Source organism: Perna viridis, chromosome 1, assembly GCF_037379345.1.
Source record: "Perna viridis isolate PV_CMFRI_1.1 ecotype Kerala chromosome 1, ASM3737934v1, whole genome shotgun sequence".
NCBI lineage: Eukaryota > Metazoa > Mollusca > Bivalvia > Mytilida > Mytilidae > Perna > Perna viridis.
Window position 1 is genome coordinate 17,378,650 of NC_142445.1, and position 16,384 is coordinate 17,395,033.

Here is a 16,384-nt window from a genome sequence, read left to right on the forward strand (position 1 = left end):
TATAGTTTTTCATTAAGCAATGCAATGTAGCAATTAGACTACAACTGTACCAAACAGACATAGTTTTAAAGTCCTATACATTTTGTACATATGCAGTTGTGCACAAGTGACATGTCAACCATTGTGTGCCATGTTGACGCCTGTTAGTCCTCTGGGTACAGTGTCTTGTTTGCCAAAATATTGATGAACATTGATATCTATGTTTATCATTGCATAAAGACATAGGTTATACTTATCTTAAACAAAACAGTCATTTTCTAGTAGTGGGGATTTTTGTCTATTTTATGTATTTTTTTTTTGCTTGAACCGAGAAATTGTTCAGATGATTTCATTGAACATACATTGTAGGTTGTTGCATTATATTTTTTCATGATTTATTTATGCCTCTGCTTTAGCTGTGGGTGCATCAAGTTTCCTGCTGTCCCCTACATTTAAGGTACATTTTTAACTCTGTAACATGAATTTTCATTGGAAATAGAAATCTAAAAGAATGGGTATGATAATGATATAAAATTAGGTATGCTGATTCAGTTGTACTGTGTGTACTGATTGTTATGCTTTTTTTTTGCTTCCTGGTGTAATATTTTGCCTGTTTAATGTGTAGTAATTTTATGTTTTCTCAATGCCTTGCAATCTTTCAAAGGAATGATTTGAAATGTGAATGAAAATTCACTGGAATGCATTAATTTTAACCTGAAGCTTCAGTAGAGTTGATGGAATTGTTGTTAGACTTGGGGCTTAATGTCACATCCAACTCCAGTTTCATGTTCCTTTCAATGTAAGGGATGTTAATGGGCATATATGACACATTTGTTTGTTTGTAATAATGTGTCTGCAAAGAGCCCAAAATAAAAGGGATTCCTTGCATATGTGAAATATTTCTTGTAGTAGTTCCACACCAAGTAAATGGTGATATTTAGTAATGGGGACCGTTAATGGTGCTACATGTACTTCATATTTCACTAGCAAAAGAAGAATTTTGCTACATGAAGCATTAACATATAGCACTCAGAGGTTTCGTTAATTTTTCAGGCTGGAGGTACTTTACAGAAAGTAGGAGGTACCAAATAAATTCGGCAAGGGGTCTGGGGGCCGCTAAAGGCCCCCAGTGGGTCCAGGGCAATGCCTTGGTGGGGCATAAATGCTGATAAACTTTGTTGACTGTTTAATACTATGCCATTTTATATGAAATTTTGATAAATGTCATATTTTGCTCTTAGGCTTTTATTTACTTGTTACAAAATTTGAACACTAACACGTACAAATAAAAGCATAGGAACAAAACTGAACATTTATTTAATAAAATTCCACAACATGTTGTGGTTCCTAGTACTGATTATTTTCATAATAAAATTAAACTTTGTTGTTGTTTATTGTCTAATTATTACTGTGACATGTAGAGCAATTGCATGTGTCTTATTGTGAAATGTTGGTCTAAAAATTATAGTCTAATAAGAAATTCTTTGCTTCTGAAAAAGAATAAGTCTGGCAATTTTAGTCTGGTTGACTTTTAGACGGAAAGAATTTTTTAAACATTACAATGTATTTATTTTCTATTATTATCTATCGCAGTGTTGAATCCTGGATCCAATATTTTTTTATATTCTTATAAGCAAAGGCCAAACATGTTCTTTTCAAAGTCAGGGTTGCCAGAATATTTTTACCAAAACTCCCCCTCCCGGCCGAATCGAATGTTGGCCCCTTAAATCATATTTGAAGTCTGTTAAAGTCTGTTTCATGTGTTGACTCATTGTCAACACTAAAAATTCTTGCACTCGTCTGTGCAAATCACAACAAATATCAGGGAAAAATGACAGGCTTTTTGTTTAGCACAAAATAATTGGCGATTGACATTGTCAAGTCACCACATGTTTTCTACAAATGCACACTATGTTAAATCGTCGTAGGTTAAAGCGCTTTACCTATTAGATTTTGACGTGTACCTCAACGATGACACCAATATAAACAATAATAAACGCTAAAGATCACGATTTTGGATACATACCCGTAGTCTACAGAGGGAACGATCTTAGATATCTATTTACTAGAATTTTCCTTAATTTTATTTTTTTGCTTTTATTTTATTCTGGCGGTACCAGATGCTACCATAGACAGGTAAAAGTACCGGGTCCCGGCTCTTAATGAAAGCAATGAGCACTGAAGTAATTTTGCTACATGTATATTATCTGTAAGAACTAATAATTAAATAATCTGCTTAGTCTAGAGTAAGTCGAAAGTAAGAAGAGAAGACTGTAGAGTGATTCATTTATTCTGTAAGTCAGAGAACTTACTTATTGTTATGCTATAGTTAGCTTTGTGTGAAATTATTTCTTTATATATCAGGGGAAATTGGAGTAAATCTGTTTCTACATCTTGTATCGATCATAATGAATAGACAATAAAGATTTTGGTGTTGTCTTTCTGAAAGATCTTTGGAGACGTTGCTTCTCTCATATATCTATAGATTTTGGCTGAAATCTGGGATTAGTTGTACTATATATCATAACAGGAGGACAAAATGGTGATCTGCTTGTAAGGGTGTTGATATTAATAGAGTCATTTACTGTTGTTTTATGGTGAAGGGATGATTACTGAATTGGGTTTTAATAATGAAATTATGGAATGAGCAAACTACTGGGCATACTTAAACAGAATTTGCACCAGTTGCAAAGAACAACAATCAGGTTAGTTCACATAGAGATGATAATAGAATCATGATTTAATCAACATTTATGGTTCTTTCATTACTCATTTTGATTATTATCATAATAGTCCTGGTATAATATTTTGATCATTAGGATATTGCTCTGGTCTTGTAGTTGATTTATATTTCCTGGCTGTATTATGCATGTTACATGTATATCTAAAAACTTCAGTTATTGTACATGTACATGCATGTATTGTGAGTTAATGGACTTTTTTTCAGAAATAAACTCTCCCAGGAATCTCTGATGGCTCCTTTAATCTTTGTTTAGTCTTTGTGTCTTACTGTGTATTGAATGATAACCTTAAGATTATCTTATAAAGCACCTGACAGTAGCTATTGAGTACAGGTACATGTAATTTTAGGGTTATCTGGCTGATTAACAACTTTGGTCTTTATACATGTACAGGTATACATGTATGTAATGATGTAACAGGCAGGCTTAGTTCCAGTTAGAATAACTCCAGGCTTTATTGTTCAATAGCTTCTTCATTAGACATGGTCTAACTGTCACTGATAAAAAAACTATTTTAATCCTTTCCTTACATGTACCATTCTGTTCTTGTATTTTTGAGTCATATTGGCTTCTGAGTGAAATGATGATGGAACATTCTGTAAAAAAAAATATTGGGATTGGGAACACGGACAGCAGTGTTTTAATGTGATGAAGATGTAAGCAAATTTATATTTTGTTTTTTAAGAGAATGTGCTATTAAAAATCTAGTTAGAAAGCAGATACACATTTATCAGTCCTCATCAGATTTATAAAGTACATGTTTGAATGAAGATTTGTCAGTACTTACTGAATTAAGCAGGACAGATGAAGGGACAATATGTTGGATGTCAGTAAATATGGAAGAGGGTTGAAGAATTAATCTACACATGACATATATTTTAACAACAACTTGGCAACAATTTTACCAATCTTCTACTGATGTGAAACAGAGAAATTTATCTGATGCATTAAGAATCAAAACTGAAATAAAAAGAAAAACATGAAAATTCAGATGTTAAAACACATGCTATTGCTATTGAATTGCACTTGGGGGAAATAGGCTAGGATACTAATGAGAATTCCATACACATAGCTTGTAGTTAGAATTTGTGCACTAAATTCAATTTTGTGATAATCTAAGGAAAGAAAGTAGTAAACAGGGAATGTGTCAACAACATTACTAAACAGTGAGACAAAATTAGCCAAAATCTGTATGGTCCTGTTCCTGTATTGAATCTTGAGAAAATTTGTACACCTGGAGTTTGCCTTTACACATGCATAGTTTTATAACCTGTAGAATGTCTCTTTTACTTGTATACCTGAAATATATTTAATTAAGTTAACCCTACATATTAATTGGTATCTTCCAAAATTTTCTTAATTTTTGTTCATTAAGTCAAAATGTAAACATCCTTTAGACTTGGGAGTGTGAGTCAAGATTATTTTAAAACAACTTCAGTATTTCTATATTTATTTGTACATTATGCATTGGTTTAAGATAGTTTTGAGGCTTAACAAATTCTCCTGACAGTTCATGGTTGTAGTGCTCAGGTTCTGAATTGTTTTGTGAAATGGGTTATATTTGTCTTGCATAAATTTGGATGCATATTGTGGAACTAATTTTTTATAAAACATAATTTATTTTTAGAGATGATATTTCTATGCATGGACTGAATTTAATTTGGTTTTTTTTTATAATTGCTTTTGTTTTGTGGTATTGAATTTATACATCGTGTACAGTATTTCAAGAGTTGCTGGTTATTTATAAATACCGTAGACTGAATGGTCTACTCTGATAATCTGTATATCCATGTTAAAGTATGTAGTAAAGTATATGATGTACATATACTATAATATTTCTTTCTTTAAATCTGATAAAGCACCATATTATTGATATATTCTGGTGCTGCTTTACTTATGTAATTAGACTTTGGATTATAGCGTGTCAAAAAGTCATGATGTGAAACCAATATCAGTGATAGATTAATCTTTCATATTGAGCTATAGTTAGGCTTCTGTTTGGTTCTCATTCACATGGATTTGACAAGATTATAGACCATGCTTTACAGTGACAGTTGAAATATTGAATGAAATTTTGGCTGAATCAATATAATTAATATTCGGGTATTTAAGATATTGCTCCTGTATTGTATATTCTTTAGTAGAACAGAAAGAGAACCTTTACCATGAATTAAAATTCTATGCCATTATGAACTACAATTAATGTGCAGAGTGTCGAAAAAATAGACAACAAAATTTTTCCACTTGGACTATTTCTTTATGGTTAGATGAAGTTAAATGTTAGGCTTAGATGAGTGGGAATGTTGCAGTGACTAAGTATTATGTGTTTATTGGTTTTACACCATGTGACTGATGTTTGCTGTGGTTAAGAAGTGCATGTGTTTCAATTCTACTTCGGTAATCAATGTGAAACATAACCAGTAAGTATTTAATGGTCTCTAAGTTAGGTATGTGTGGTAGATGGTGTTTTAATCTTTTGAATAAAGATGGTACATGTATAAGGACTTCTATTATTTAAAACACATTTGTATCTAGAGACATTTATTATGGTATCTGAGAGTCTAGTAGCTCCAGTTTTTATAGATGATGTTTGTCTTTTTGAAATACGATTTGATATAAAAATACAGTTTTGTGAATAATTATAGAAATTGAACTTAAGTCTGAAATGGCTTTTTACATGTAGCTTTTAATGGTAATCATTCACGATTATTTCACATTGTAATGAAAGAACTGCTGTAATATTTTTATGCCCCAACAGCATTGAGGTTTTTTCAGTTAGTTGATATACAATTTATTTAGTGAATCCTTATAATTTAATATCACTATAAGTAACAAGTAAATTCATCAAAAATCATTGATGATGTCATAATAGCATGTTTAAAATCATTGATGATGTCATTGTAATATGGTAAAATCAGGTCTACTTTTATCTCAAAAGAAATTGCAATAGTTCTGAAAATTAATATAGCATTTCTGCTTGCTGGCCTATTCCTTCTCTCTTATGAGGCTGACTTAATAGCTGATCTGATCCGAAAGAAGGAACATTGTTTAGCTAGATCCTTTAATCTCAGTTTCTGGTACATAGATGACATATTACCATTAAACAATCCTAGTTTTAGGGATTTGATACATTGCATCTACAATGTACCTGAAAGAACTTGAGATGAAGGATATTACAGACACTGTGAAGTCAGCTTCATATCTTGACCTACACTTAGAGATTGTTGGTAAAGAAAAACTGTAGACCAAATTATACCACAAACGTGATGACTTTTCATTCCGTATTGTCAGTTTACTTTCATCTTCAGCACCTGTGTATGGAGTTTCCATATCACAACTCACACATTATGCCAGAGCTTGCCGTAACTTCACAGACTTTTTGTATAGCGCTAGACTTTCTACAATTAGACTTCTGGAACAGGGTTATGTTGCAACAAGATTGAAGTCTTCACTACAGAAACTGATTTGTTCAACATGTCATAGTTTTCCTTTACTCTTTTGTCCACCCTAGACTTAACGTTTTATGAGCAACTTGGCTGATGTTTCTAGAAAAGCAGGAGATGCTTGCTGTACCGGTACATCTGGTCCATGCTACCAGTTTTAAGTGGAATCCGAGTTGCTCATTTACTTTTGTTTATTTGTATGTATTACTTTTGGTTAATTCATGTTCTTTGTTGTGTTTGTCTGTTTTCAATGTCTGGTCTTAGTTCTTCAATTACATTCTTTTGATATCTGCTAGAATCTTGGTTCCCTTAATTTCTCTTTTAACATGTACAAGATAGTTGTAGGTTGGGTTAGGCCTTCAAATGGGTTTGCTGTATCTTTCCAGGTCAGAAGTACCACAGAAAGAACCTGAGTATGAAGAAGAAGAAGAAATCCTTGGATCTGATGATGATGAACAGGAAGACCCTGCCGATTATGAGAAAGGTATAATGATCATATTTTAAGTGGCTAAGTCACACATTTATGTCGGGATGTATTTACAGGTACATGTGGTATTGACAACCACAATGTACATCTACACAAAGTAAAATTAATGTCTTGTAAGCAGTACAAATTAGAAAAGGTAGCATTGGACAGTACTTAAAATGGCTCATTGAGCATGTTGAGGTTTTGAGTTTCTAAGGTAAAAATGGAAATTGTCTCTTCCATCTAAAGATTTTAATCCCTGCTTCTGTTACTTATTCACTTATTAATAAATCATGGTTTGACTGTTAGGGTAATAAATAAATACTGTATTTGTCTAATGTCGCAATAATAAAATTCAGTTTTCATTTTTAAGTGTTTCAAAATATTATGGCAAATTTCAAAAAGAATTTCAAGAAACTGGAAATTGTTTGTGGCTTATTGCCCCTGATAGCTCATCATGTGAGACCTGACGTGCTTGGGTCAACTGTGATATTATCAGATTATCACATGACATTTTTGATATCACAAGTATTATTAGCCTAAGGTTTGATATTGCCCTGAGAGCTGCAGGCTTGAGGGCCAATATCAACCAAGAGCTGATAATACATGTGATGTCTAAAATGTCATGTGATGTTCTTTTTATCATATGCTTCACAATAGGAGTGCAAAATAAGGCTATTAAATCACACATTTTGAAAACACCAAGAAACATAATATTTATTTTTCAGCAATTTAATAATAATGGGATATTAACAGATATTTGATGTTGAAACTTTTGATGTTTATTTATTTTTTTTTTGATAAGTCAAATGTTACATTTCCGGTCACTTGCCAATAATTGTCCGCTTAGACAATCTTGAAAAATATCAAATTTTTGGCCATAAAACTTGTTTTATTGTACAGTAAGAAATGATACTTATTTTCTATTAATATACACAATGTATGATAACATGGTTTACACAGAAAATTTAATTACTGAACATGATTTTACTAAAAGTTACTTGGGTAGCTCTGACGATCTGACCGCTACCCACTTGAAATTCTTTATAAGAAGGATGTCTAGGATTTCTAAGTTATTTGACGTCTAGCAGAGAATTACTTAAATTACAGTGAAACAATTTTCATCATGAATTCATGAGATCATGTATATTGTTGATATTAGACATTATATGACAGGTTTATGGACTAATAAGACTGGCTTCTTTAATTATTCATCAGTCAATTTGTACATCTCATAATTACATGAACAATCATCATCATGAACATACAATTTGATTAGAAGCCACAAGATGAAACTTCCTTATATACTCATACACCTGTCTTTTTAGATGTGACATTTAAGAAATGACTGTTAATATTTTAAGGTCTATGAAAAAGTAACCTGAATAAAATGGTGCACACTAAATAACCTGCTATGCAGGTTATTTTAAAGTGTGCACAACAGTCATTGAGGTTATTTCAATTAGAACTAAAAATTTAAGTCATTCCTTATAATTTAATTAAAGTACCAAAATTCAACGAGTAAATATTAAAAAAGTTTGATGGCATCACAGTCATTTCAAAATTTTGTCTATGAGATGATAAACAAAATTGTTGGATCCAAGTTGAAACTGTTTTACTTCTGAAATTAAAATATATATAATGGTAAACCATTGTCCAACTGTTGGTCTATCAATCACCTGCACTTCACACAATAATTTGAAGACCTGTCTACCAATATTTGTGAAACTTCAATAAATTAATCCTTTTTTGTGTGAGTTCCCTTTCAAATTCTGTCTTTCTGATGAACGAAAGTTGCTGAATGCACTACTATGGTAGTGCTTTATTGGCCTCTATGTCAACTATTCATGTTAGGTTGATTATTTGCATTAACATTACTTCATCAAAATTCCTTATCTAATTCATGTATACACAATGTATACCTCTACAGTCAGCATAAAATTTTAATAACAGCGACCGTATACAGTAGATGTTACGTTTCTCTTGAAATAGATATTTATTATAAACTTATCATTTCACTATCATGTCTGACTATACCTTTTTAATAATGTATTAGGATCATTGCATATTCTCTGGGCACTTATTTGGGGAAGATCTAAAGTGTTGTTTGCTACCAATAGTTGATCATTAAAGACAAACTTAAATCCTTCCTAATGATGTCACTATACAACATTTTCAGTGAAAGGTGTGTATATGATATTTCACTGATTACATGTACATGTACCTCAAAATTTTTATGTCTAGCTTTCTAGACAGTGTATTATGGTATACTGGTGTCTGTCCCTCTCTCTTCCTAGACAGTGTATTATGGTATACTGATGTCTGTCCCTCTCTCTATCTACACAGTGTTTCATGGTATACTGGTGTCTGTCCCTCTCTTTCAATACAGTATTATGGTATACTGGTGTCTGTCCCTCGCTCTTTCTGCACAGTGTTTCATGGTATACTGCTGTCTGTCTTTCTCTCTTGATACACAGTGTTTCATGGTATACTGATGTCTGTCCTGCTCTCTTTCAATACAGTGTATTATGGTATACTGTTGTCTGTCCCTCTCTCTCTTTCAATACAGTGTGTTATGATATACTGGTGTCTGTCCCTCTCTCTTTCTACACAGTGTTTCATGGTGTACTGGTGTCTGCCCCTCTCTCTTTCAATACAGTGTATTATGCTATACTGGTGTCTGTCTCTCTCTCTTTCCACACAGTGTTTCATGGTATACTGGTGCCTGTCCCTCTCTCTTTCTACACAGTGTTTCATGGTATACTGGTGTCTGTCCCTCTCTTTCTACAGTGTTTCATGGTATACTGGTGTCTGTCCCTCTCTCTTTCTACACAGTGTATTATGGTATATTGGTGTTTGTCCATCTGTCTTTCTAAATGTAATGAACTGATAGTCTACCCTACAGTTTCTACAGCACTTAGTACATTAAAGTAGTACTCCAGCTAAGGATCATGCAGAATGTGATTTATGGGTAAAAAGCCTACATATTTAATTTTTGATATTTTGTTTGAAATGTTATAGTAAACAGAAATAAACATGTGGTTGTTCATATAACCCCTGCTTTCGGGAGATAAAAGTTATATAGAATGCACTGTAGATTTCAAAATTAAGGGAGATAACTCTAATACAATAGAATCTACTATATTTTCAATGTCGATTATCTCCTAAGAGCAAATAGATTTGAATGAATATTTACACATTTCATAGTATAGACTCATAAAACAACTTAATTACAAAAATAAAAATATGTAGCCTTTTTTGGGGTGTATCACATTTTTCAGATTTTGCATTATTCTTACAAAGACAGCTACTTAAAAACACAAGTTTGAAATGCAAGTAGGTAGTCTCCTCCCCTGCTACAATGCAACATGGTAATATCAAGTATTGTAGGATTGTAAGTCACTGCTATGATTCAACAAACTTTAATAGAGTTGTGTGGTTTAACTATTATGTGTTTCTGATACTAAGGAACACTTTCTCTTTAGGTCACTTATCCTATTGAATTAGTTCAAATTTTATAGTGAGATTGTTGATTGTCATTAAGATTTAATCTTGTTACATCACCATTTTGAATTGACAACTGCTCACAGGTTTTGAATTTTGGCTCTCTGTGTTTACCCTCTGACAAAGTTCTGTTATATTGTCACATTTATTGTTCCCATATTTCGTAGATATGTTGATGCCATTACTGGGCAACCAGTTCAATGACACACATTTTGTATGGCTCATGGGGCTTTGACTTTTCCCTGAGTCAGGAGACCAATGGCTACATGTAGCAATCTTGGTATTTATTGATAAAGATGAACTAACTGACTTATTGAATTGCAGACATTGTTGGCTGAGTTAGAAAAAACAGTTAAGATAATTAATGAATATTAAATTTTTCATGTTTTACCATTAATGCACCCAAAGTCTTACTTTAATTCAATTGCATGGTTAGGATTTTAATTTACAGGAAAGGAACCAATGTAACAGATTGATACAAATCAATAGAGTTATTGATTGGATTTATTTAATATTGAAGTACATGTTTATTTAAACGATTTAGGCATGCATAGTATATGAATATTCGTAAGTTAGTAGATTATTTCCTACAGATCAGCCGACTGATCTTATTACTGATTAATTAAAAGGTATTTTATGTAGAATAGAATAACTCTGTTCTAACTTGTTAAATTGTCTAGATATAGAAAGAATATAATTTCGAAATAAATCTCTAATTCCAATACTCCCATAGACTATTAGAATCATGTTGAAATATTTTCATTCAACACTGTCATGACGGTTCAATATTTATTTTGTTTTTAAATACAAGCCTTGGATTTTAAAGAGTACCCATGAACATAGAAACATCCAAGGTAAAATGGTGTAATTGTTTTGTTAAAGGTAAAGACTCTTTCAATTAAAAAAATGCTGAACGTAGGTATTTATTGTCTCGGTCCGCAAGTTAGGTTTACATACATGACATTAAATACCCCCAAAAGACAAAAGATGTACAGACTTGTCATACTAAATAGATGAAAAGATTTTATGACATGATTATAAACTGAAAATGGTGATGTCACACCTGTAGTTTCTAATGGATTGTTGTATACATTACATGTAGTGAAAGTTGTGTTTAGGGAAGTGACAGGAAATATAGAGCTTGGCAACTACTTGTTTGCACTTCAGGCCTTGAGTTTGTTTAAACTTTTTTTAGTGTTAACTTCAGTTGAAAAGGATTTATTCTACCTTTGAGAATCTATGTTAACATTGAACCGTGAGTTTAATTATATCCTAAATCAGTGTAAAACTGAAGCAAGTGAAAAGTATGGGTATGCAAATGAAGAGCATTAAATGATTTATATGGAAAAGTCATTGCTTTATCTGAAAAAATCAGATTATGTGTGTTGCGACAGATTGCAGAACATGAATAGGATTATTGTCAGATTAAATGGTTATGTCAAAATGGTATGATTGAATGGATTAGTATTGTAATGGTCATTGTGATGGAATTGAACAGGACTGAATGGAGTTCAAGTAACATGACATTTAGTTACAGACCTGCTAATGGTCATATACTCAAACATAGCTAGGCTGCAAGTGTTACTGTATAGCCATAATGAGTGACTTCAGGGAAAGATATAATCATTATATGGAAATGTACAAAATTGTTCCACCACCAGAGATAGATCGTAGAACATCTTGGACAGACAGTACACTGTTTCATCAGCCATTTAACGATAATTATGGTAGACATCGGGAAAGTACTGGTTCAGTAGAGTTATGCAATCAAGTTGACAACCTGATGCACCAGTTCCATAATGCCAAAATAATGCTCAGTCAGTCTCAGCTGTATAACTTAGAGAGAGCTGATTACCAGTATCATGGTAACTATCATGCTAAGAGTATGCAACACCACAAGAGTCATCTTAAAGACAAGAGAAAGCATGGAGAATCTAAATACCACTCAAACAGGAACAGTCATAAACATGAGGTCCTGAAGGATGATTCTTATGATCATAGATATTTTACCAAGGAGATATCATTGAACAAACATAGCCATCAGAATCAGAAGAATAATCATGAAAAAGTCACTAAGTATGAAGTACCCTGCCTCCAATCTCAGGAAGTAATGCCAAATAAAGCTGCCATTCATCAGCATTTATCAAATTCTAGTGAACCACATATGAGTTCAGAATTCAGACAAACACTTGAGCGATGGCGTAGTGCCACTCGACAATTCAGACAATCTAGTCACAAGGAACAAGCAATCAAAAATTCTTTTCATCATCATATTGCCATGAATTGGGATCATCTTGGATACTCTTCCATTCATGAAGATGATTCTCAGTTAGATGAAAAAAGATATAAAAATGACCCTGAGTATGGAAAAGGTATACAATACTGTATATACATATTATAATAATCAATAGGTTTATGAATGAACAAACAATTTTCAAGTATTTACACAAGATGCTTTAGGTATGTTTAAATCTTGATATGATGCCATAAGACTAATTCTACTCTTCTATAAATCTCCAAACTTGTTGATCAGATTCAAATTGCATTTTCATTTAGGTTTTGTGGAAGAAATTATTGCTTTAGGATAGAAATGAAAGTTAATGATGATAATTTTGAATCCTCCAATGATATGTTAAGTTAGGAGGCAATATCTTTCTGTTTCAAGTCTCTTAAAAGGAAATAAATGTTTTTAATTGGATTCACTCTGCTCCATTATATTGCTATCATCATCAATTCTTGAAAAGTGATTACATTGAAATTATGTCATCTTTCCACGAAAACTAAATTGCTACTATTTTTTAGAATTGAAAAAAAAAAAAAATAGAAAAAGCAAATTTTGCACAGATAACCTTGATGCACTTGTCAAATACATTGTATGAAATACATGATTTGGGAACAACTTCAAGTCATACTGATAAATCAAAATAGAATTAATGAAAAAAAAATGTCAGTAAATTTTATACTTCTTCAATCTAAGAAGTAAATCTAGGTACACTTGTAATATTAGCTTCTATTACCATCAGTTGAATGAGGTGTCCATTGACAGAACATATGAATTATTATCATGGCTATTGTAATGAATCACATGGCAACTTTTAAAAAGTTGAAAGAGCATATAACAGAATGAAAACTTTTTCTATGAATAGTAAGAGAGAACACAGAGTAAATGTATAACATGACTACTACCTACTGATGTATGTATTGTTTGTTGACCTACATTGTTGCATACAGTGCATTGTATTTGAATACCCCCTGTAAACTTAAGTTTTTGTCTGTTCATCTGTCCACATCTCTTGTTAGCCTGATTCCTAAACCACTCAATGGATTTTGAAGAAATTTTATAGGAAAGTAATGCACCATGTGTATATGTATGAAGGAATATGATTAAGAAATAATTCTTGAAAACTCAGTTAATCATTGTTTTACAATAAACTGGCAATTTATTTCACCTTATTTCACTCCAGTTGATAGCTTAAAAAAAATTGAAATTTTAAGCTGTATCAAGCTTTAGTGGTACCCATACTTGTTTCAACTTATTTGGGTTCAACTTCTGGTGTCACATCAAGCTTTGCCCTGTGAATCATTTTGGCTTATACTTGTATAAGAAATGAACATAATACTTGTATAGTTGTATGGAGGGTTTATCTTTTGAAACCACCATGAACAAAGTATAAGGCACATGCACTGATGCTTAACTTAAATCAGTAGAGTTTGAATTAGAACAGTAAAAATTCATTTGGCATTCAGATCCTGTAGTTGTCATGTTGACTATGAATTTAGAGCATCAGTATGAACATGAATTACAATTAAGGTAGTTACATAATACATGGAACTTTGGTTGAACGTTTCAGCATTAAGTCATTAAAGAAATGTCTTCATTCATGACTTAAAGTGTAAAAAAATTAGGAAAGTTACTGTTGATACCTGTTAGTATGTAATTCAGATTATGTATGCATGTATACAATGACAATGTACATGTTACTTGGTATTTCTGAATGTAAAGAGTGCCATTATTTTTGTTCTGAAACCATTTGACAACCATTTGAAATGATTACATGTACATCTAAAGAATGCAAATGGTTAAAAGTTTGTGAGAACTTGAAATTTTACCCTTAGGTGGCTGAGATTTCTCTTGTCTTGCACACTCAGAAGTGTTAGATTCTTAATATCTTGGCTCCCAAAAACTCAAATTTGGTGTGTGTGGCTTTATGTGGATAAGGCCTACATTGTAAGCCATTTTAAATTTTGCAGTATAAATTTCCCATAAGAGTGGGGATATCCTTAGCACAACAACAGTACATGCAACTTTCATGTTTTTTTTTAATACATTGTTAGCCTTTTATACCAGTTTTAAAAGCATTGCTTCATTAAGAACTTCCCTTGTCAAGTTAAAATTTTGACATTCCATGTAGTCATCTTGTATGTTAATGTTTGTTTCCTGAGAGGCTTAGATCAATACCCAGGACATTTAAAGTTGTTAGATCAATATGATCAATATCCTTATGTACATTTTGTATGTTGAACAGAGCTTCAGATGGACAAAATGTCTTTGTATAGTAAGCATTGGTCATGACTTACAACCGGAAAAAAGGAGCTATAAATGTTTGTCCCCAGTGGACATTGTACACAGGTTTTATACTAAGACAAGACTTTTCATGTTTTTCTCATGTGCACAGTATACACAGGTCAATTAAGACAGAATATACATGTTTGCCCCCAGTAGACAGCTATCCATGTTAGATGAGAGACGTGTGGGCTATTCATGTTTTCTTCCAGTAATGAGATATCATACATTGTATAAGATAAGCTATACGTGATTGTCCCTTGTGGATAGTATCCTATTATATTTGGATGGGGATATTGTACTATGTCCTGACAGCCTTTCATAAAAACATTCTGCCACTGAAAATCTACTGAACAATTTATACTGAAGTTATACATAGAAAGAAAACAGTGTATTTGTTAAATAATTTTTACTAAGTTATCAGTCAGAAACAAATCTCATTTTAGAATATTATAGACTATATCATTATTTTTATACAACCAGAAAAATTATGTGACAATGTTGTAATCATTGTCATTGTAGTTATTTTTTTTTCATATTTATGCAATAACTTAAATTATAGTGAATTCGATGTCATGATTTTTATAAATATTGTTACTTGCTGCTTGAAGAAGGTTGCTTATAAAAACGGGATTACTGGCCATTACCATTCTGCCAAAAAGGGGTCTAAATGGATAAAATAACTGTTTAATCCTATGATATAGAAGGTTTATTTCTCATTCAATTTTAATTAATTATATAATTCTGTTTCAAGAATATTTAACATTAAGCATTTTCAGTATATACATGTCAGAGGCCGAAGTTGGGCCTGAGAAAAAAAAAAATCAACTTATTTATTTCTGGTCCAATTTTGTTAAGATTTTTTTTATTAAATTTCTTGTGGAAATCCCTTCCTGTAGTTTTCAATCAGATACAATGCTTCAGAGGGGCCAAAGTATGTCATTTTTAAAAAATACTGTATGTTATTAATTTTTCCTTGGATTTTAATGATATTTAATAATAATGATAAGTTGTTTCCTTTTTACAAGGGCTTTAAAAAGGATACTTAGCAAATTTATTCTACCAAAAATTATTGATTTTAGGTATCGGAGTACAAATGAGCCATGGAAAAACCCTGAAAGCAGAACTTTTTACTTAAATTGAATTTCAAAATATTGCACAATAATGTATCCATACCAGTTGTTGTGTCCATAAATAACTGTAAGTCCCTATGTTTAAGAGTGTCAAAAACTAATTTTGTGTCCATGCTTGCCCTAAGTAAATTAAGTTCAACTGGTTGTGGTTGTATCTTCCTGTGCTCAGTGAATTTTGTTCTTAATGGTAGTTTTCTGGTATTCATATATCAATATTATAGTGCTTTTTTTTTTTTTTTTGTAGGAGGGTACCATCCTGTGAGAATTGGAGACCTGTTTAATAATAAATACCATGTGATAAGAAAACTTGGATGGGGCCATTTTTCTACCGTCTGGTTATGTTGGGACATGTCGTAAGTATTGGTTCTTAAGAACATAGTCATTAAATCCAAAATTGATTTTCAAAAAATACATTACAAATAAAACACTTATACAAATTATTAATTTTTGAATTACAATTTATATCAATCTCATACAGTAAATGTCATTTGTTTAAAACTTAGTGAAACATGGTGTAAAATAAAGACAAATATTGCCTGTCTGTGAAATTTTCA

At 31.9% G+C, this 16,384-nt stretch overlaps 1 protein-coding gene across 3 annotated transcripts in view; it reads left to right on the forward strand.

The window, feature by feature from the left end:
- The first annotated feature begins 11,216 nt into the window (after positions 1-11,216).
- The window catches only part of LOC148627533 (SRSF protein kinase 3-like), a 29,561-nt gene continuing 24,393 nt past the window's right edge, over positions 11,217-16,384 (forward strand). Inside the window, exons 1-2 of one of the 3 annotated variants that reach the window (XM_088574352.1) lie at positions 11,217-12,505; positions 16,075-16,183. In XM_088574352.1, the coding sequence (XP_088430478.1) occupies positions 11,731-12,505; positions 16,075-16,183 (884 nt within the window). In that variant the 5' untranslated portion in view covers positions 11,217-11,730. The remainder of the gene's footprint in view (positions 12,506-16,074; positions 16,184-16,384) is intronic. The other 2 variants (XM_088574362.1, XM_088574368.1) reach the window with 2 other exon arrangements.